The following is a 23,193-nucleotide window of genomic DNA, read 5'->3' as shown; positions in this document are numbered from 1 at the left end:
TTGTTAGAGGGCTGCTGTTGGTGAGTGAAAATCTTGGTTGGGATTGGGGAAGAAGATTGAATTCTTGGTAGGCCTAGGTAGGCCTAGGGATACGCCCCAAACGAGTACTTCTGGGTTGAGAAACACATGCTCTGAGCAGTTTTTGGTCCTGAAATTCCATTCTTAGTTGTGATTTTTAAAGCAGATAGAAGGTTCAGAAAAGTTGTAAATTGAGTATAAAAAATTATTTGACTGAGAATGAAAATTGATCAGCAATTCCATTCATAGTGTTTCACATGTGTAAGAAAGAAAGGAAAAAGAAAAGGAAGGAAGGAAGGAAGGGGGAGGAGATAAAAGGAAAAAAAGCCTGGAGGGTGGAGCGGGGGACACAGCAGACTCAGTCTTCAAATACAACAGCAATTTCACGATGTAATAATTTTTAATATTAAAAGTAAATTGTAAATGTATCTTTATAAACAATATGCATAAAATAGATCTATTATTCTAAAACCTTTTCTTTTTCAAATGCTTTTTCACAGTACTATTTTAGGTGTCAGATTTTTCCCTCAAAATAATAGTGCAATTGGAAGAAGGAAAATGTTGTCAGTGAACTCGGACTTCTCTGCTAATACAAGTCCTTGTATATTTCCTGTAGAAGCGGGTGAAGACTCATGTCCGTCTCTGTTTTCTTTATTACTTGCAACAGCTGCACGTGTTCTGTCACAATCTGTCTGAGGTCTGTCATTTTCTGGAGCAACTTGGCAAAGAGCTGAGAGGACTCGGGGTGGTTCAGCTTGAGCTGCAGCTCCAAGGCTTGCAGCAAGTTGTCTTGTATGTCCTCAATGGGTTTCACATTCAGCAAACCGGGGCGGTCTGGGGGAGCAGAAATGGAAGACAGAACAGCAGGTTCAGTTACAAAATTCTCTGGCTCCGCATCTGAGGCATATTCAGCCAAACAACTCACTTTTTGTTGGTTTTGCTTTGGTTCTAAAATAGGGTATGGAGGGAAGGAAAGCAGATAGTGGGCAAGAACTGCATAGAAGGAGAATGGAATGAAAACCAAGACTATCAAAGCTCTTTCCAGGGCCGTTCTCTTCCCGGCCAAGACTAAATCTGTGTGACCAGTTGACAGAAGAGGGTGGCAAGGCAACTGTCTCACCAGACGGGGGACTCTTCTGCTGGCATGTTTCTACTCACTCAGAAATCTCATTTTCAACTTCTGTTCCTTCCTGATGAGTCTATGTTTTATAACCTCTACTTACTTTCTTACCACTACTTTAAACACACTTTTAACACACATTTTTGTCTTCTTTTTGCTTAATATAGCTCATGCATTTTCGAAGAGACAAGACATAGTTTTCAAATACTGTTACGCTTGGGAAGGACAGACCAGACTTTAACATAGGCTTCTTCTGATTAGTGAGGTTGCAGGTAATGTTCACTTTCTTCTTTATACTTTTCCTTATTTGAACTTTTAAATGGCAAGCTTAAATTACTCTTAAGTTTTTAATGTTTTTGCTTCATGTAGATCTTTTTAGATTCAACCTTAAATACTTTCTAGTATTCTTCTTTACTTTTACTTCTTTACTTGTATTCTATACTTCTTTTTCATTACATTTTCTAATGTATCCCTGCTGATGTTTAGAAAAAAACGATTGGCTTTGTTACCTTGAATCTATTCCAATTTCACTCTTGTCAATTCAAATAGTTTTTATCACAGATTTAAAAAATTTTTTGGACAGACAATTGCATCTGCAAATAATCATCGTTTTATTTATTTCTTCTTTTCCAGTGTTTATAGTTCTCATTTCTTTTTCTTGCCATACTGCATTGGCTAATGTCTCTAGTATGGTATTAAATAATAGTAGTGTTGGGAGGCATTCTTGTTTTATTCCTAACCTTGAAGGAAATGCTTCTAATGGTTTACCACAAGTATGATGTTTACTGGATTATGGTGGATAGGTTTTTCTCCTGGCTCCCCAATAGTTTTAAAGTGTTTGTTTTAGTCAGGAATGTTGTTGCATTTCATCAAATGTTTGAAAGTTTTTCTACCTAGAGTGATGACCATATGGTTTTATCTTAATCTAGTGTAGTGAATTACATTAATAGGTTTTCTTATACTCTTGCATTTGTTTGCTAATATTTTACTTAGGGTTTTTAAATTTGTGAGATTGGTCCAGAGTCTTTTTGTGTGTGTGTGTGCTACCTTTTGCCTCTTTTGGTCATAAATGTTAACTAGTCTTATTGACTGACTTGAGAAGTTTTCCTTCTGTTTCTATGTAGTGATGATCTATTCCTTGATGGTTTCTTGGAACTTATTTGCAGAACCATCTGAGCCTGGTGGTAAATCTTTGACTATCTTTAATTTTCCTCCTATAGCTTTTAATTTATTCAGGTTTTCTATTACTTATAAAGGAAAATTTTAGTAATTTATATTGGAATAAAGTTGTACATAATATCCTCTTAGAATCTGAATCTTTTATTATTCTTATATATACCTCCTTTAACTGAATGCTTTTTACTTGTGTACTGTCTCACTTAAAAATTTGACTTGCCAAAGGCTTATCTATTTTTTGCTTTTTAAAAAAGCACAACTCCTGGTTTTACTGATCAACTCTGTTTTTGAAAATTGCCTTTTGTTTTCAATTTAGCTAATTCATTCTTTTAACTTTCTTTAGGTTTTTTTTCTTTTCCTCTTTTTCTCATTTCTTGGGTTGAATGCTTAATTCATTTAGTTTCAGTATTTCTTATTTTCTGATAGATGAGTTTAAGGCTCTAAAATTTCCTCTGAGTGTCACTTCTGTTTCACCCCATAGGCTCCGGTAAATCATACTCTCACAGTTCTTTTCTAAATAGTCTGTTTTACTATTTTGATTTCACTTTTAATCTAAGAGTCATACAGAGACATGTTTTTAGATTTCCAAGTGGAAAGTCTGAGTTTGTTTTTGTTTTTTCTAATTTCTAAGTCTGGTTAGAATATAAGGTTTTCTCATTAAGGCTCAGCAGAGGGGCACAGAGATCATGTATGACATTCAGGTCACTCACTTGATACCTTGTACTGATTCCAAATTTTAGCTCTTGAAGGCCAATCACCCTCTTTTTCTCATTTTAACTCTTCTCCCCTTTACTGTAAACCAAAGCACTGTATAAACGTTTTTACTTCTCTTTTTAATGTTCCTCATTGTCTTGCCTCCGTTTATCATTGTGCCTTTGCTTAAGCCCTTTCCACACCAGGTCCCTCAAACATCCTACATTCTGTCATAACTGTGCTTAGGCACGTTCTGTTCCTCCTGCTGGGAGCAGTCTCACCTTCCCTCCAACCATCCTACTGATTTCAACCTACTCTTCAAAATCTAGCCCGTGTCCTTATGTCCTGGAGCCTTCCTGGAGGTCATCCCTTCCTTGCCCCTGTTCTTCCAATCCCCTTTCTCTGGTCCTCATAGCATTCTACAAACACCTCAATTGCTACTATCCTAGTAGATTACATTTACTGAGTGGTTATCATTTCCCAAAAATCGTACTGAAGGCTTTATATACAATATATCATTTAATCTCCACAATAACTCCATGAGGTCAGTGCTTTAAGGAGGGGAAAATGAAGATTTAGAGAAAGGAGTTAGATCCTGCCCAAGATCTGCCACTTGCTAGTAAACAGCACTGCTGAAATTTGAATCTGATTCCGAATGCTATACTCTTAACTCTTATTACCTTGTATTATAGGTACTGATTTTCTTGTTCATCTCCCCTACTTGGCCACGAGAGATCAGAGGGCAGAGACTATGTCTTGATCATCTCTGAGGCTCCAGTGGAAACACAGGAAGCACTCAGTTGGCTGAGTTTATGAGTGAGAAGGCTGTTCTAGCCAAGAGTCCTGAATTGAAAAGTACAGTTCTTCTGGTTGGTGAACAAGCCTAAAGGCAGGATCAATGCACAAAGAAGAAGTCTCCGGAAATAGCGTTTTCCTGTATTTAGTAAACTCGAGCAACCTTTACCCGCTGAGGCGAGACACAGGAGAGCAAGGTGAGGATGATCTCAGGTGGGATTTTCGGAACTCTAAACATGTTCTTAAATTTTTTTTTCTTTTTTTAAATTACAGACAGAAAGTTACCTGTAGTTTGATTTTTCTCCCCTCAACTTCTCCAACATCTCCCATTGACTGGAGTAATTTTTTTTTTTTTTCAATTTCAGCACTTAATTTTGGAAACATTAGCAAGAATCTCAGCTTCTGAGAATGAAACAGATGATTTAGTCCTGGCCTAGAGAATCACACCCCTGGAGGAGTTGTCCTTTCTCACAGTTGCTATGCAATAATGAAACCCCCTGACACTTCAAGGAAAACCAGATCCTGGATTGGTGCCTTGGGTTTAATGGTTGCCGATCCTCCCCCTGAACAGACGTGCCAGATTTCAAAGGCCTGGACTGGACAGCAAATGCATGTGCGTTGGCAGTGGCAGCATTTTGTGTCGAGGCGTCGGTGTACACCCTTGTGCAGACCCTCTGCTTGCTGGGGCCCTGGCCCCTCAGAGCCTTCTCTCCTTCCTCTAGAGCAGCATCCGTGGGGTCAGAACTTCTGCAGAAGAGGTTATGCTAATCTACTAGGTTTCATTTATCGTGACAGTTCAAACAAGCAAACCCTCAAATGCAGCTGATCGGTTTGCTGGAAACACTTGGCTGCCGTGCAGTACAATGGAACTGTTCCCTCTAGGAGTGGAGAAGGATCTGGTTTGGATTTTCAAACCTCTCTTTGGCAAGTTATTTTTTATGATGTGACAGATGAAGTTTGGCTGAAATTTTGTGGCCACTGATTTATATTTTCTCTAGTGACAAGTTAGATCATTTACAGATCTGTCCCACTGTCGCCCTTACGGAGCCTCAGTCAAGGCAAGAACGGAGGGCAGGAGAGCGGGAACGTGGTCGCTCTACTTTTAGGTCTCTCACTAACCAGTTCTGTGACCTTGGGCAAACTGACCAAGTTCACGGCGCCTCAGTTTTCTCCTCTGTAAACGAAAAGGACTGGATTAGAGAGGTGATCTCTAAGACCCTAGTTCAAACGTTGTAAGCTTTATTCTTATGTGTAATTCCCTTTACAAAAGTCACATAATTAAACTGGGGAAATTAACTCAAAATCTAAATAGAAAAGTGTATCAACGGGCTGACACATTAAACTTAAAACATTTGGCTTATTTAAAAAGCAAAAAAGCTTCCTTTGGTCTTAAGCACTCCCTAGGGTCAAGGGCAAAACGGATTTGTCAGGGTTGTCCCCACCCTTTACCCTCCAGTCAGCTCCAAGGCCTTCCCTGCTTCCCCTGCCCGTCTTTCTCTTTCCACTTTCCTTCTACTCACACTTGAACACTTACTGAGCTAAGCTGGGCACCACAAACGTGCCACAGAAATCTGTCTAAAGACCCAGCCGTCCTGGGTCCCTCCTCTTCCCTCTCCCTTTCCCATTGGCCCAGGGCCTGCTAAGGTATTGCTCTTAGGAGGCTGGTCTGAGGTCCTCTCCCTACACCCTGCTGAGGGTTAGAGTTGGGGTCTGGAATGGGATCAGGGTCAAGGGACCTCCTTCATTGGCCCTAGGTTGCCTAGAAAGCCCTTTTGGGAAAGTGCGTGCTGACTCAGGCTCCAGGACCCAACACTCGAGGAAGCTGGAGTCAATTACCGGTTCCTTACTCCCCAGGCTGCAAAGAATTGGGAAAGAAACCTTTCCGGTCCCCATCGTGCAGCGCTGGAATTGATTAGAGAGCACTGTTGATTGTGGGCAAATCTACAAAGCTCCCATCTTATCCAGATCTGGTTCTGTTAAGTGAGGAGCTTATCTGAAGCAGATTCAAATTCTCTGGACCCTCCTGGGATCTGCCCACCTGGGCCAGGCATTTCCCTAGACCAGATTTTCTCAGGAGGGGTCCCGGTTAGGGAACCAGATGGCCACAGCGGCATCTCCTGAAGGAGACGCAGACAAATCAAAGCGCGTGGTATTGTTTCTTTTCTAGTTGCTGCTGTCATGCTGTTCCCAGTTTTTTTCCTATTGGATTTCTTTCTGATGGAGACAAATCGGAAAAGGATTGCACCCAGGGCATTTAGGAAAAAGAAGTCTGATAGCTGGGCAGCTGTAAATTGATCCGAAGGCAATGAAAAAACTTAGCTCGGGTGTGGGCTGAAACTGAAGGGGGGTGGAGCTCCTTCGGGAGCTCACACTTTGCATTTCACTTCCTTTTACTCTTGCTCCCCAATTTCCTTTATTCCATTGCTTCCTAAGTTCACAGATGTGTTAAAAAGAGGAGTGGATTTGGAAACTGAGGACTTGATCTCGTCTCTCCTCCACTTGGCTTCCATGTGACTCTGGACAAGTCATCTTATCTTTCTGGGTTTTGGCTGAATTTTCAAGGCGATGGTGGTGTTTCTTTCCTAAGGTCATGGTTAGAAGGAGTCAGGTAAAGGAGCTTTGTAACATTTTACTATTCTCTGTGTTTGTTCAGACAGAGGCAGTTTCCACAGGAATGGGGTCCGGAGCATAAACAGGGGTGGGGTGGCATGTGTGCAGCTGGGAAATGGGAGGTTTCTGAGCTGTTATTGGTAGAGCATAAGTTCAGGAGCGTGAGAAAATGATTCCTGATGCAGATACACGTTTGGGGTTTGGGGCAAGTTCTCATTCTTGTAGTTGAACACATGTAAGCAGGACTGAGAACAATAATGAAACAGAGAAGCCCCCGAGCCGAAATTCACTTCTTCCTTAGAGACGGTGTTAGGGATTCTGCGGTCCTTTCCTGGTCTAACTGTCAGGATCATGGGGATCATGAGGCAAAACTCTGAATTCACCCAAGTCTGTCTTTGGTAAACTGGTCTGGCCTGTAGCAATTCCCTCCCACCATCCTACCGCTAAGAGAAAATAACCTAAGAACGTTTCCCATGTTCTTTTCATATTTAAATTTGAACCGGGGCTTGACCAAGTGCGGGCTTGATTCTCAACTCTGCCTCCACACTGAAATCATCTGGGGAAATTAAAAACACGCAAACTAATACCTGGGTCCCATCTTGAGAGACTCCGATTGACCTGGCCTGAGGTATGACCGCCAACGTTCCTAAAAGCTTTCAGGTGATTCTAATGGGAAGCTGAGAGCAAACACCACCGGTGTAGTGAGAAGCAGTTGGAATCTCACCCCGAAAGCTTACTTGCTGGGTAATCTCGGGCGAGTTCCTTAACCTCTCTGTACCTCGGTTTCCTCATTTAAAAGATGGAGACGTGACAGTAATCTAGCTCGCAGTGTTGTCCAGAGGATGAAATGAGTTACTAGACGGAAGGTGCTCAGAGCAGCGTCTGACACACGGGAAGGTAGCTATTTCTATTTGCACTAGTGTAACAGTACAATCCAACGTGCCTCTTTTCTTTCTTACCTTTCTCCTCCTCTCATTTCTGCGATGCTCTTGGGTCTTCTCCTATTCTTTCCTATCTTTCCTATTCTTTCCTATTCTTTCACCCTTAATTGCTCCCTTCTTCTCCACCCCGCCTTCTAGATGCTTTTCCCTTTCCACTCCTGGGACTGCACCTTGCTGGGGAGGTGGTGTCTAGAATCCTAGCAAGGCCAGCCTAAATTAATCAGAAGTGTGAACAATGGATGATCTGGGGAGAAATGTGGTTGATGGCTGCTATCAGGGAAAGGGAACAACAGGACAGAGATCTTGTACCGGACAGATAAAGATCATCGGTGACAAGCATGTCTGCCGTGAATGCACGTGTGGCTCATGGAGTCCTTGCCTCTGAAGTGGTCCCCGTTCTAACATATCCCTGTTACACAACAGTTAAATAAATGCTTTCTCTGTCTGTGTCCAAATGACAACCGCAAAATGACACAGCAATGACACGTACGATCTGGCTAGGATGGAGGGCGCGCGTGACCACCACCAAAATGAAACCAAGCCCAGGCCATATTTTCTTTTATCTGCCCATTAAGTAGCAATTGCACACCAAGTCCCCCCACCTCAAATGCTCAAGTACCACCTCCAAAAGCCACCTCCCCAACTACAGCACAGAACACAAAAGTATCTGGTAACAAGGTGGGCAGCGCCTCCCCTCTGCCGCGTTCAGAGCTCGTTTCATCTCTCAATGGCACCTGCAGTGAACAGAGCGTGGGGCCTGTTTTATTTCCAGCTCTCTCAGAATGGAAAGGGGACCAGAGGCTCCCGTCCTGCCTTGGGAAGTCCCATCTTTCCCGCCTCCTTTCACCAGGGGTTTGGGTCCCCTCGTTCTGGTCATTTGTGGTCACTCAAGTGAAGCTCAGCCCCATGGTTTGCTCCCCTTCTCTGCGTCCAGACCAGGGGAGGAGCAGGCTCCCCTCAAGCTGAGGGATGCAGATAAATTTCTGCCCCTTCTACGTCCCACACCAGCTCTGATCAAGACCGGGAGGTAGAGGAACCAGGCTCGAGCGGAATGATGGAGAGTGATTTCTTCTTCCCCGTCAGGCCCGACACACGCATGCTCCGAATCCAGTGTCTCTCCCTTGCTTCCTTAACCTCTAGAAATGCCAACGGCACACCAAAGGGAGTCAACAAAATAAAAAGTGGCCAAGGATTTGTTCTCTGCACCTCTCCCCTCCCCCCACGTCTTCCTTTCCAACGTCTTGGAGAAGAACCTGTGACCTCAAAACATAGGCGTGATCTCCAACTTCTAAATATGACCTCTTAACACATAATGTCCCCCAAACTTTACAGAATTCCCCACCACACTCCTGCTCGTTGGTACCGCCTTCAGGGGCAGCAAGGCCCAGAGCTCTCCCCTCCCTTCCCTCCCTCCAGCATCTCTGTCCCTTGGGGTTTTGTTCTCAATCCACAGCTAATCCCCTTAAAGTGATAGCTGATACAGGGATTAGCTGCTATCTCCTTAGGAGTATTTATACGGTACTAAGGGAGTTTAAGAATGCTGTTGGTGAAATTTCAAGCAATCCTCTGGCAGGACTGTGTGCAGCTACTTCAAATTATACAGTACAGGGAAGAGGGAAAATGAGCAGTTATTGTGTGCTCACCACGTCCCAGGCACTGTGCCAGAGGCTTCACAGAATGTTCTTTCATTTACTTAGAGAACTGATAAGGAATTCAGGCTCAGGTAGGTAAATAACACATCCAGTAAGTGGTGGGGTGCGGGGTTTGGGGAGCCCACAGGCCCCCACCGCCCCAGCCTGCCTCTCCCGGTGCACCGGTGGGTGACGCGGCGGGACCCTGGGGGAAGGCGCTCTACCCGGAGCGCGGGGCGCCTCAACACCTGCGCCGGCCTCTGGAACCGGGGCCGGTTTCACTCTTCCTCACTTGCGGAGGACCTGTCTGAGTGCCGTGCCAGTCTGGAAGTCTGCCTGGGGTCACCCAGAGTTTAAACACACATTGTGAGAGCCCAAAATGATAAAGTGCTCCCCAAAGCGGCCCGCTGACTGGCTGGCGGAGCCTCTTCCAAGATGCTGGTGTGGGGACAGGAATGACTCAGCAGTTTGGCTTTCAAGCCCATGTCTGTCTCTGAGGTCAAGTACAGCGAATGATCCCAGCCTACCAGGCCTGGGGTTAGGAGGGGATTTTATCTCTGAAGCAGTCACAGATAAAGATGCTTCAATGTCCCACAAATGACAAAAGCCTCTGTGTGTGTGCGCGCACGCGAGTGTGTGTAGTTCAAGTTTCTCAGATGATTCTAGTGTGTTTCTCTTCTCCCTACCCACACCCACCCCCAATTCTCTGGTTTTGAGAATTTGGGTGCCAGCTGAGAACTTACAAATATACCTCCCTCTGTCTAAACCAAGTGTGTGAGGTTATGAGAAGAGTGAACGAATGGGGCATTTCTAGATAACCCACACTGAGTCATTACTCAAAGCCATCCTGGCCACCTGACAGGATTTGCCCACTGGTCATGGCAGCATAGCGGGGAGACCAGGACAGCAGGCGAAAGGAGCAGTGCCATACACCATGCAGACACAGAGCAGGTGCCCATTCAATAGTTTTCAATTAATAAATGAAGGCAAGTACTCTCTGACACAATCATGGGCCAGATGGAAGATATGAACCATGTCATCAACACTCTTCAACTGCCCTGCTCAACGCTCAGTCACATGAGAAATCAGATGTCTGTGTTTATTCTCAATATCACGAGAACCGTCAGAAAAACAACTTTTACCACTCAGACCCCAGCCTACGTCTTGTCCAAAAACACTGTATGGATAAAGTAGCTGAATATTTAACTGCCACAGGAGAATGGAAGAAAGTTGGCCTCTTGTTCTTCATAGTATTATTAATGCCTCAGTTTTCAAATACTTTTGGTTTTGTCTCCCCCCAGTTAACTAGTAAGGATGATGCCAACAGACAAAGAAGACATGGGGGTCACTGGGCTGTGGAGAATCAGAGGGCCCCTGAGCTGGAGTTTCCTCAAGAACAGCACAGGCCCACTCAGGCACGTGCCCTCTATCTTTTGTTCCAGAGGAGAGCTCGGCTGTCCCTTCTAACTGGTAGAAACAGTTCCGCATTAAAATGGAAGGATTACACACGAGCTGTCACTATCCTCAAGATTTTGGAGGGCACTTAGGGACGGGGAGGGGAGCCGGACACCCACAAGCCCAGAGCCCCTCCCGCTCTGTCCTGCGGATCCTTAGTGCTCTCTGAGCTGGAGGGAGAGGGGGCCCCTGTACACGAACGGGAGGAGTGACGTTGGGATTGTCTCCGAACGGCAGGAAGAAATTAAGGTACTGGAAGGTATTGTTAACAATTTTAAATTTCTCTCACAAATTCTCCTGCAACCACTTCTCTCCATCGGAACCTGCTATAAGATGGTATCTGGTTAAGCTCGGACATATTTACTTAGGTACTTAAAGCTTACGGTCAGCTTCTGCAGGGAGCTCTGCGAACGGGGGCTGTGCTACTGGAACAAATGGAAGAACCAGCACCAGTCTCGGCATTAACCCTGGGCTCTGTTCTGTCCCAGAACAGTTCTCAAACCTGGGGTGTAATTTTGTTAGGCAGTCAGGTACAAATGGTGTCTTGAGAAGGGCTTTGGATAGCAGGAAGTAGTAATAGCTGGACTATAACGGGAAATTCTTGATTAAAATACTTGGGGGCAATATGGAAATGGGTAGTTTTTGATAATTGCCAAAGAACCCCAAGTCCAAGGTAAGTAACTGGGATGCTTCCACATCTCAATACAAAAAAGGCAGTGGCAGTTAAGGGCATCCGTTTTAAGGTCAGATTGGATCAGACCTTGGCCTCACCGATTAGTAGCTCTGGGACCTTGGGAAAATTGCTTAATCTCTCTAAACTTCTGTTTTCTCCATCTATAAAATGGGGATAATGAGAGACTTTCTAGAATTGCAGGAAAAATTAAAGATTCAGAATGCAGGTAACGTGCTTAGCATCTATTCTGGTTCACAATGAAGTATTCAATAAATGGCAGTATTATTATTATTAATATTTGATTACTATTCATTCAACAAGGATGTATTAGTACTTATTCTGGGCCAGGTGCTGTACTTTGATTCTATTCTAATTCCAACAAATTAAAAAGTATATATTGATACACATACAAGTCAGGACCAAGGGTAAGAAACAGAGCTCCATGGTATTGACCTGAGAGGTCTAGGAGTTTTCCAACCGTCACAGAATATCCCCTCTTCCTTGATCTGTAGCTGTACATGTGTGAACAGTTCCCCCTTCCTGTACCCTATGCTCCCTGCCCACTCAACAGCAGAAACGCACAGGATCGCTCCAAGAGCAGCTGTCCAAAATCGCTTCACAGAGAAAGAATGGGACGGCTGGAAACAGGAGGAACTGCTGTATAGGAGGTTTGTATAACCGAGCCAGACCCAAGAGGGTAAATGAGGAGGCTCGATGACTTGCCATCTGTGACTGCTGCACCAATATTTACAGCTTCTCTGTCATTAGGATGGCGATGACAATCGGCCTCGAGAAATATATTGTAAAATCCAGTGAATTTCCTCCCCATATCTTGGAAGTTTGGGAAGAACTGTAATGGATTCCAAACTGTTTTGAATTAACAGAAAGAGCTTTTTCCTGTTTTTCCTGTTGCCGAGTTCCAGCTGGAACCCTCCTAAGCTTTTCTCCAGCAAACAGCCAACGCCCAAGGGGGCAAAGTGTCCAGTGGAGTGTCCTGGGGCTTGTCAGCTTTCCTGAGCTTTCTGCTTGGCCTTGGCTGCTGGTGGGTTTGAGGAGTTTGCTGGTGGGGCTGGCGTGAGGCTGTGGCGTCAGCTGCAAGCATGCCCTTGCTGGAGGCAGTGTGATTACTCTCGACGCCACCCATCCAGCCAGCGAGACCAGGGCGGGCAAGGGAAGTCCTTCCCTTATCACCACTCCCAAGGAAGCTGTGCTTCTGGACTCTGGGCCAGGCCTTCAGGAGAGCAGGGACGGGACCACAGGCTGGGGCCACCGACACCGTGAGGGAGTCGACCACATCCGCCAGCCAGGTGGCAGAAGAGACACTGGGAGGTGACAGTGAGGACACCTGGGTTTCCCTCCCAGCACTGCTGCTCACCAGTTCTCAGCTCACCTAAGTCTATGACTCTCTCTTCTCTTTCTATGGAATAAGAATGAAAATACAGGAGAACTGTCAGGATCTAATGAGAGAATGAAAGGGACAAGGTGCTGTCCCTTGGTTCTGGAATATTGTTCTTTTTAGTCTCATTCTTCTTGCCTGAAGCTCGGAGGAGAAAGAGGGAGAGAGGAGAAAACCTTGAGAAGAACTAGGTCATCTTCCTCAGCAAGTGGTTTGCGACCTGAATACACAGTAGAAATGCTGAACACCAGGCCAATCTAAGGACCAAATCTAACAGCATCAGCAGTTTCTAGGACTGAAGCTGAGTGACAGTGATCTTTACTACTGCAACTCCAGTTTTCTCAGCAAATACTTAGTTGGGTCAAATCAGGTACTTTCATCCAAAAATCCCCTTTGGGTCCTCTGGGGATCCCCCGCCCTTGATCTCCCCAATCCCTCACCACCCCACTCTTACATAATGCCCATCTCCCCATTTTCCCTTCAGTCTAGGTTCATAGCCTTGACCAGAATGAAACTCTTCTGTGATTCTAAGGCCAGCTTAGAAGAAGGTCACTGGGATCCCTGCCCAAAGTGCTGCTCTCTCAAGTCACTAAAGCTATCTGTAGGCTTCAGAATAAACTGCAGAGGAGAAAATAATCCCTCTTGTTAAGAATAAGCAGGATCAGAAATTTGTTTACGGGATCAAACCTTCTTGCTTGCATGAATGTTTTCCCTTTCTGGAAAACCCAGGACGGGAATTGAGAAATTACATGTTGTACAACAAATTATATGTTGTACTCCAGTAAACCACAATCTGGGATGTTGGTTTCACCATCTATAGATGACTGGGACACTGATCCCCCTTGGAACTCAGTCTTTGGATTGGGAATGACTGGAGTAGTTCTTTCTCTGGCCTCTACCCAACCAGCTTCTCTGGGTAAAGAAGGGAATCAAATTCCTTGGTGTTGAACAAACACGGGGTCCAGTTTATTCATTCTTATCTAGTGCCCATAGGTTGGCTTCATCTACAAAAGCAAACTTTGATCAGGGAAGGATGTGCCTTTTGTGATATGGGAACTAGTCAATGGTAAAGTCTGTTTTTTTTTTTTTTTTTTTAAAGGAAGTCTCAAATGATTCACAGGGTTTTCTTCTCATTATAACCACAGATAGAAGATTTTAAGAACGGCAGCTACCTTCAGATTTCTTTCACTGCTGTGAGGATCTAATGAAATCTGGATATTGGCTGCTGTGAAGACAGTCTGGGAAATGCTAAAAGTAACTTGTTTATACAGCATTGACATTTAAAGGATACCGTTTTTAATTTTCTAATTGAAAGCCAAAGTCTGCAGTATCTATTGAATTGAATAAGTTATTCTCAGAGCTATTTTTGACCAATTTAGAAAAATTTTAAAGGCCTAACTGAATCACTGATTTTCAAATAATCTAGCTTGTGTGTTATGGGCAGTATATGGCATTTTTCTAGATGAAATCATACTGTTGTCTTATGTGCCCATAAAACAACATTGCTCAGGTTCAAAAAGCCCAGATTTATCATGATTATTTCTTGTCTAGAACTTTCCTAGATAGAAACTAAGTATCTTTGAATGGCTTATTTCAAATGCCTCCCTTATTATCTGTGGTAGGAATATAAACTGGTACAAACTATATGGAAAAACCATCTGGCAATAATGAAACTAAAGACTTAAAAATGTTCATAGCCATCTACCCAGCAATTCTACTTCTGGTAATTTAGAATGAGAAAATAATCTGAAATGTGAACAGAAATTTACACATAAGAAGAATTACTCCAGTGGAATTTAGAACACATTTTCCATACTTTTTTATATTCTTCTCTATAGGTTCTTATAACAAATTATAAGCAACCCAAACATAAATAGGAAGATAATTTAGTATGTAATGGTCTTTTACAAAATGAAATATGTTATAGTCATTAAAAATGGAAGCATATATTAGAGAAATGCAAATCAAAACTACAATGAGATATCACCTCACACCAGTCAGAATGGCCATCATTAAAAAGTCCACAAATAAAAAATGCTGGAGGGGGCGTGGAGAAAAGGGAACCCTCCTACACTGTTGGTGGGAATGTAAATTGGTGCAGCAACTATGGAGAACAGTATGGAGGTTCCTCAAAAAATTAAAAATAGAGTTGCCATATGATCCAGCAATCCCACTACTGGGCGTATATCCGGACAAAACTATAATTCAAAAAGATACATGTACCCTTATGTTCATAACAGCACTATTCACAATAGCCAAGACATGGGAACAATCTAAGTGTCCATCAACAGGTGAATGGATAAAGAAGACACACACACACACACACACACATACACACACAACAGACTACTCCTCAGCCATAAAAAAGAATGAAATAATGCCATTTGCAGCAACATGGATCCAACTAGAGATTACCATGCTAAGTGAGCTAAGTCAAAAAGAGAAAGACAAATACCACATAATATCACTTATATGTGGAATCTAAAATATGACACAAATGAACCTATCTATGAAATAGAAACAGACTCACGGACATAGAGAACACACTTGTGGTTGCCAACAGGGAGCAGAGGTGGGGGAGGGGTGGAGTGGGAGGTTGGGATTAGCAGATGTAAGCGATTATATATAGAATGGATAAACAATAAGTTCCTACTGTATAGCACAGGGAATCATGTTCAATATCCTGTGATAAACCATGATGGAAAAGAATACAAAAAAGGAATGTATATCTGTATAACTGGATCACTTTGACAGCAGACATTAACACAACACTGTAAATCAACTATGCTTCAATTAAAAAATTTTTTTTAAATGGTAGCATATATATATATATATATATAGTATATATGCTAGCACATACATAGAAACTTTTTGGTAAGGGGAACTAGGACTCTGTTAATCCTATTTTATTCTGAGGATAGAGAGCTTTACTTTTCACTTACACCTTTCTGTACTCTTTGAATTATAAAATGACCATATATTACTTTTATTTTTAAAATTAATAAAAATATTAATAAAGAGTAATAGCGGCATGAGAAAATGGTTAAGTGAAAAAAGGAATATAAATATGGTATGTATAGTATGATTAGGAAAAATCTTAGAAATATATCACATGTTAATAATTATATTTCCAACTTTCAATAAAAATAAAATGTGCCTTAAAATATTAGCTAGTTAAACAATACCAACTTGTTTTCTAATCTGGTTTTTTCCAAAATTGAATCTTTTTCTCCCAGTGGACCTCAGATAAACTGGAATCTCATTCTTCTTTGCTGAATTAATCACAGATCCCAGATGATCAAGGGTCAATTTGTTTAAGAAGTAGATTCCGTCAAGATATCAAAACATGTTGGATAGTGTATTTTTGTTACATTGAACATAACACAAAAAAGGGGTGCTGCTTCAGAGTTAACTTGCGCTGTGTTGCTATCTATATGCACCCTAGTCATGTGAAGGGCAGTATCAGTGTAGACTCTGGAGCCAGACTGCCTCGGTTCATCATCCTGGCTCCATCTTTGCTGCCTGGGTAATCCTGGGCAAGTGACTGAACCTTTCAGTGCTTTAGTTTCCTTGTTTGCAAAACGGTACTTACCTTACTGGGGTCGTGAGAATTTAATGAATGTGTGTGAAGTGGCTAGAACACTTCCTGCACACAGTAAGTACTTAATAAGTGTTTGCTACTATTATCATTACTGATACACCATGCACCTGATTTCAGAAGCATTCTGCGCTGGAGCAATTGGACAACAAAGGACTGCTCTTTGTAACATGCTGTCTAGTCACACACAGCTTACATCTATAGGACCACTGTCCCCTACACCTCAGTTTTCACGCACAGAGGATATTCTGTAGGGTACACACAAAAAGCTCGCCTGAAGTCCATTTCAGTAATGAAAACTGGTCACTTGAAAACAATCTTTATATTAAAGAGATGACACTAAAACTTTCTTCTACTCAAGTTGGAAACGTGGAAGGCCAATGAAAGTAGGATTTAGTATAAAACCTGGCTGTCGGAGTTGGTTAGTTAGATCATGTCCTAGCAAGGCCAAAAGTACAATGACTGGCTAAACAACTCAGTTGATTTCTCCGCTGGGTGTTCTTTGGTTCAGACTGCATTCTTAATCACAGCCAACCACCTCACAAAGGTACTTCAAGGGGAGCCAGCAGAGGACTCTACACGGGAGAGGAGACAGGGCTCAGTAAACGTGTGTTCCTCGATTCCTGATCCTGGGAAAGCAATTCAAAGGAACACCTCACTGATGCTGGGGCCAGACCATAATTTGATCACAAACACAGTGGTGCTTTCTCTATGTCAAGTGAACATCGTCTTACAAAGTTATATATGTCATTACTTAAATGAAGAAGAGATTGGCCTTCTGGAAAGGAAAGGAAAAAGACAAGGAAAAAGAAAATAAAGAGAAAAGAAAAAGCAGACAAGGGCATTTGTCTTCCATGTTTGGATCTGACTAGAAAAAATATTTTGAAGAATAAAAGAAAAGTACCTGACTTACCCACAGCCTTCAAACAGGAAGTCAACAATATTCTTTCTCGGTACGTCACATAGGTAGTTGCACTCCCGTGGCATTATACCACTGGCATTTTCCATATGAAAAGCGTGGTAAGTGCAGAGAGAAAAGGCACATAGCCTAACACTAAGGAAAGTCCAAATTCTTTCAGCCATCCCACCACCACGCCACCCTCTTTCACGGAAGATCCAAAGAAGCAGCTTACCTCCACTGAGAATAATGACAGCTATAAATATTGCCAAGTCGCTGTCATCTAATTCCAGTGCATTGAACTTCACAGCAAACTCGAACTTGGGCTCCATAAAGTCACCAAAGGGCTTTCGCAGGCTCTTTAAAAACTCCCTCGTCATGAATCCTTGGCCCTCGGATATGAGAACCCCATCTTTATTCATCAAGGAGGCCAGCATCGTGTAAATGATCTCATGGACGCCGTATTTTAGGAGAGTTACTTGGTCATTCAAGTCAAGATTTACAAACCCAGGAATACTCTTGGCATACTCTGTGATCTCCTGCACAGCCTCCACGGAACGGAACTGACACCCCTGAAAGATGCGGATGGCCACTTCTTTGCTTGGCTCCTGCAAGGGGGTGATGTGCTTGAACTTGATTTTATCTTCTCCCATCATTAGGGAATTCATGTCATAGATAACAAATGGCTGCAAAGAAAAAAGGGAGAAAATGGCTGAGTTGGAGATTTCTAATTCAGTCAACACCACCCCAGGTTCTCTACGTACACTTGCTTTGCTAACTAAAATCTTTAAAGTCTAAAACACTTAATTAATAATGAGCAAATACTCGTGTCTTGATTAATCCTCCCAATTGTCTTCTGGGACCAAACATATTTCACTAATATTGGCCTCCCTTTCCTTCCACTTATACTGCAACACCTTACCTGGGACTGGCTAATAGCTCCAATTTCTGTTGTTTGGAGGGTCTTTGTTGTTGATTTTTCAAATGCTACGAAATCTACTGTTTATTTTGGCTATCAATGGTGTATGTTTTTAAACTTCTTTCAATAAAAAAATTATTTCAGCAACTCAGGGTTGAACAGACTCACCTGGACATAAAGTAATCTTGCAATTATACATTAAATCTACTCAGATCTTGAAAGAAACACAGTGTGCATGTGAACTACACTTAACTATAAAAGAAAATCAGTCTGAAAGCAGATTAAAAATACTGAGCCAAGAAAATGTCTGTTTCTCTTTTTTTAATGCTCTGGAAGCAATCTGTTTCAGAAAGAGCAGCTGCGTAAGGCCTGTGGGTAAAAGCTGCAAAAGTGTCAAATTAAAAAACTTATTTTTCAAAGTATGTGTCCTTAAGGGTCAAGAATCAATAAAACACGTTTATCAGTGACTCAGGTTTGCAGTAGGCTGCTCTCAAAAGCACGCTGTGTTAGTCATAGATGATCTTTCTCTTTCATTTCCTCCTAGAGAATTAACCAAAGGTTTGTGGTCTGCGTGAAATTCTCAAGGCTACTCTGAATGAGAAGCGGCTACACTTTATATATACAGTGGATCCACTGAGCTCCATAAGGAGTTACCCCTAACAAGAGTTGAGGGGATCTGGGTTCCAGCTTTGGTTCTGCGGTTAACTACGTGACTTTAGAAAAGTCATTTATCTTTCCAAGGCCTCAAATTTCTCAACTGAGGGGAGTGGATTGCATTGGAAGTTTCCAACTCTTCTCTTGAGGATGTGCTAGTTGCATTTCTCAGATGTAGTGTCTGTGCTGTATGCGTGTGTGTGTGTATCTGTGTGAGTGTGCATGCATGCTACATGTCCACTGAACATGAAGCCTTTGATGTACTAAAAATAAAACTTCTTTTGAGCAGAGACGCTGAGAACTCTCCTCATTGGCAAGAGGAAGCAGATGCAGTGAGTGCCAGCAGTAGCCAGCTTCAAGATCCACTGGTTCAGAGAATCTGACTATTAATCTCTATAGGAGTCTATGATCGTCACCAAACTTTTTTTTTTTGTCTGCACCACATGGCTTGCGGGATCTCAGTTCCCTGACCAGGGATTGAACCCGGGCCCTGGCAGTGAAAGCGCAGAGTCCTGACCACTGGACCGCCAGGGAATTCCCTTCACCGAACTAATAAGTCTATTCTACACTGAAGGAAATAACAGTAATACTAAGGGGTTTTCGATGTTGAGTAGATTTCCAAACTTGCCTATTATTTCCACACCATTCACTGGAGTTATTCCAGAAATTGTTACTTTTTTAAACCCCCAAATTCACTTCAATTGTATTGTTTAGCAAATACAAAACCACAAAGTAGGACAGATGTGAGTAACCCAAGAGTAAGCTCGCCTGGTGGCTCTAAGTCTTCAAGGAAACCAGGAGTGAAGAGTGCTTACTATGTTTTGGGGAATTTCGCTCCCCCCGCTCCCACTTCAGATTGATATTATTACCGGGAGAGGAAAAAAAGGACGGAGTGGATAAACAGTCACACCAGTTAACACGTGCTAAGTTTCTCCAGAATGCCACATTCTAATCATGAGAAAAACGTTAACAGAACCTAGGGAGAGGTCGTTTCTGTCCTCCAGGAGTTTTGTAGCGTATTATAATTTACGTTAACAAGAGCCTGGCTTTCTTTACTGCCATGAGAATCTGACGGTGCCTGAAGAGTCCCCCTGCACCTGTACAGAGTACCAAAAACAACGGATATAACATCATCCCCTCTTCACATATGAAAAGACGGTACCTCGATCTGCCCACTTCAACTTTTGGATGAGCTCAACCACTCAGCTTCTTGGCACAGAGCGGATGCATCAAATTCTTCCACCTCCATGTAAGCAATTTATCTGGAACTATGCCCTGATAAATCATCCTGTGACTCTTCCCCTTGACTTCCCCTGTCCCCTCATATAAAGCCCCGGGTTCCTGTTTTCGAAATTCTGTGCGAGTTGCACATAGGGCACAATCCTGCTAATTTTCTCTCTCAATTTAACAACAATGTGACTTGGTAACCCCTTGGCAATCGGCATTGGTCAGGATTTCCTGGCGGTAAACACTCAAGGACACAGAAAGGAATCAGCAGCCCCCACCATCATGCCAAACCATTCCAGTCTTTTCTTTTTTTAAAAAAAAGATCCCTTCAGCATTTTCAAAACGTGAACTGGCAGAGAATTATGGGTATTGACATGCAAATGAATCCCAGGTGGATTTCTTTGTTTTTCCTCGTCATAGCTGATTGTGCTGTTTTCCTTGCATTTCTGAAGTCTGCATAGATTCTTTCAACCCCCATGCGGATCTGTCAAACTGCAAGAGTGATGGGACACCATCTGCCCAGAGATCTGCCTTTCTTCGCCACCAATTCACCAGTTCTTAGACTGCAAACATTTCACCTGCACATTTCACACTGGGACCTCCTTATCCTGAAACAGCGAAAAGATAGTGGCCCACCTGGTTTGCACAGGGCTGACCTCTTAAAACCACGGGTGGAATTCAGCCAGTGGAGTTTATCTTGGATCATGAATTTAACATTACACTTCTGGTAAAATATTCCCCATAAAATGTACTTCACTTCCATGTTTCTGTATTTTCTACAAAGCAAAGGGAAGCCTTACATTCTCTATTAGCTTGCACCGTATCACTGAATGATCTGCCATTTTAAGAGGAACCATATCCTCTTCAAATGTGGTCTTAATGATTTTACACTTTTAGTTGGGGGCTAACAATGTATTTATCTTCAGACACTATATCAAATGGCTAGATAAGCATCTCTCCTTAACAGGAAAGAATGCTTAATTATGTCTAGGATGTTATCAGGGATAGATCCAGGCTTTGTGGGGCCTGAAATGTACACGATAGTTGAAGACATTTACAACAACTGTTGGGTTCAGTAATACAAATTATAAGAATAAACAGCTCAGGCCCTTTCTTGAGCCTTGGAAGGGGCTCAGCACAAGGGAGAGGCCCTGAAGCTTCATTAGCTTCATGGTGAGTCGGCCTTTGGCTGTTATAAGTGCTTGTACTTCTCCTATTTTGGACACACCAGAACAAGGTCAGAATGGAATGAAGAAAATTGCACTTGAACACAATGTTTCTCCAGGGAAACAAAACGGTTTCTGTAAGAGGAAGTTAGTTTTCTTTGGAGAGATACATCAAGTGTAATTTATTTTGATATGTTTTGATTTTCAAAAACGGCTCCACATATCAAAACCGGGATGGGATTAAGGGTACTGTTTTTATAGATAACTAAAATTAGTTCTAGATCTATAGCACACCTGTTATGTATAACACAAAAATCATGGGGGAAGCTGGCTTACTAATGAAAACAAAGTAGAGTAATAAAACTTTACGGTTTTGAATGGACAGATAGAACAATATTGTTTCTTAGTAGTCCAACAACAGCAGCATTTTAATACACAAGTTGTTTTAGTGATTACACATGAATGCTCTAAGTTTACAGCTCCTTTTGAATAATAAAATGGCAAGCTAGAGGAGATAAATGAGAAAATCAACTAAGAAAGCACAGATTACTCTGGTGATTTCTCCAATTTGGGAGACTGAAATTCGGGGCTCTCCTGGTAGTCTTAGTTTTCCTGACAGATTAGAGCAAAGGCTCAAGGAAGAAAATTGAATTCTTAGGGCCTATCTTCTTCATCTTCTTTTCTTCTTTCTTTTTATACTTCTGACTGACTTTTCATCTTCTGAGACACACATGGTTCTCTCCTTGATTAGCTCCACTGGGTGAATGTTAATCCAAAATGCATTGGTTGGGTTTCCTCAACTTCTTTCTGGTTTCTCCCCTGTCATTCCTATTTCCCTCTTGTTGAGAACCATGCAGTTTAGAGAACTAAAGGGTCTTCAGAAATAACCTACATCATCATTCTCTGACTATGTATGAATAAACTGAACTCGAGACTTTCCAAAGTCAAACAGCTATTTATAGCAAACACTAAACCAGATCTCCTCACTCATGACTAATTCTTTTCTCTTTCTGTTGCTTTCTACATGATTTCCCCACTTTTGCTTTTTAAAATACAATGACTATTCTGGGAGGAAGTGGAGCTTTTAAACTCTTATATGCCGGGATCTTGGAGGCAGTGTCCTTTGAACTATTATTTCCTAGAGATGCCAATTAAGTGCTGTATGCGATCGAAGTTAAGTTTGAAAGTCTCTCAAACGTAATCTTGTTTTCCTACATGGTTTAGAGATTTAAGACAAATAAAAACTCAATACGAAGAATTATTCACACTCTAATGAACCAGCACATAGCCACAGCTCTTAAAGAAAAGTCTATTGCTGGCCAAAATGTTACTCAGCTGGCAAACAAGGGCAGTGGCCAACTGAGTCTAATCATTAAAAAATGAAAAAAAAATTAAAATGCTTTTCTTCTTAACTATATAGAATATTATCTTTTTAATTTATTGTCTGAAAGAATACCATTGGTTCAGATCTGTTATACCTTTAGCTATATTCCCGACAGTACTGGAAATAAAGAAATTTATTTTTTTAATATGAACATATGAACTAATGATTCCAGGAGTCCAACTTCTTTAGTCACCATTGAAACCAATCAGCACTACCTTCCTGCTCTTTATACTGTGGTTCCTAAGGCTCTTTTCTCTGAGGGTCTGTTTGGTATCTTTCTTCCCAGGGGAGCAAATTCCAGCTCACTCAGGCTTTTCCACAGTGAAAGGGGGAAAGAGACCACACTTTGTTTAGTTGTTCAGTGTAGGATTTAAAAGGACAGATATCTTTCCAACAGTTTGAGGGCCCTTGTAAATTTTAGGATGTGAAAATTTAAATGGGTACAGAACTGTTTTCACAAAAGTTTACATTTCAATACTGGTTTTACTATTTGAAAGGTTCACATCTCACACATTATTTAGAAGAACTGTTTTTATCATGGCATCAGTTTGCTCCTGTAATTATAAAAACAGTGACTCCACATAGATCCGTCATAAGCAGTGGGATGCTTTGGGACCCAAAGTCCAATATAGTACAAATAACAAGCTTTATTCCTTATTTGCAGACAGAGTGCAGCCAGGACGGCCTCACCATGGCTCAGATATGGAGTGAAAAGTTGGCAGACACACCAAGCGTTTTTCTATTTATTGTTTTATGACAAACCATGGCACTGAAGATGGTTTTTGAAAACCACTCTCTGTTTATTTTCATCAACAAACATGGGATCACGTGACACTGAC

The 23,193-nt window shown here is 42.2% G+C and overlaps 1 protein-coding gene across 2 annotated transcripts in view; it reads right to left on the bottom strand.

The window, feature by feature from the left end:
* Nucleotides 1-408: 408 nt before the first annotated feature.
* PPARG (peroxisome proliferator activated receptor gamma) overlaps nt 409-23,193 on the bottom strand; it is a 129,135-nt gene continuing 106,350 nt past the window's right edge. For both annotated transcript variants that reach the window (XM_060023076.1, XM_060023075.1), the window contains 2 exons: nt 17,240-17,690; nt 409-852 (listed from right to left, as the gene is read on the bottom strand). In XM_060023076.1, the coding sequence (XP_059879059.1) occupies nt 605-852; nt 17,240-17,690 (699 nt within the window). In that variant the 3' untranslated portion in view covers nt 409-604. The remainder of the gene's footprint in view (nt 853-17,239; nt 17,691-23,193) is intronic.

This window comes from Delphinus delphis, chromosome 10 (assembly GCF_949987515.2).
Source record: "Delphinus delphis chromosome 10, mDelDel1.2, whole genome shotgun sequence".
Lineage (NCBI taxonomy): Eukaryota > Metazoa > Chordata > Mammalia > Artiodactyla > Delphinidae > Delphinus > Delphinus delphis.
The sequence above is the reverse complement of the archived record's forward strand: the minus strand, read 5'-3'. Positions and strand labels throughout refer to the sequence as shown.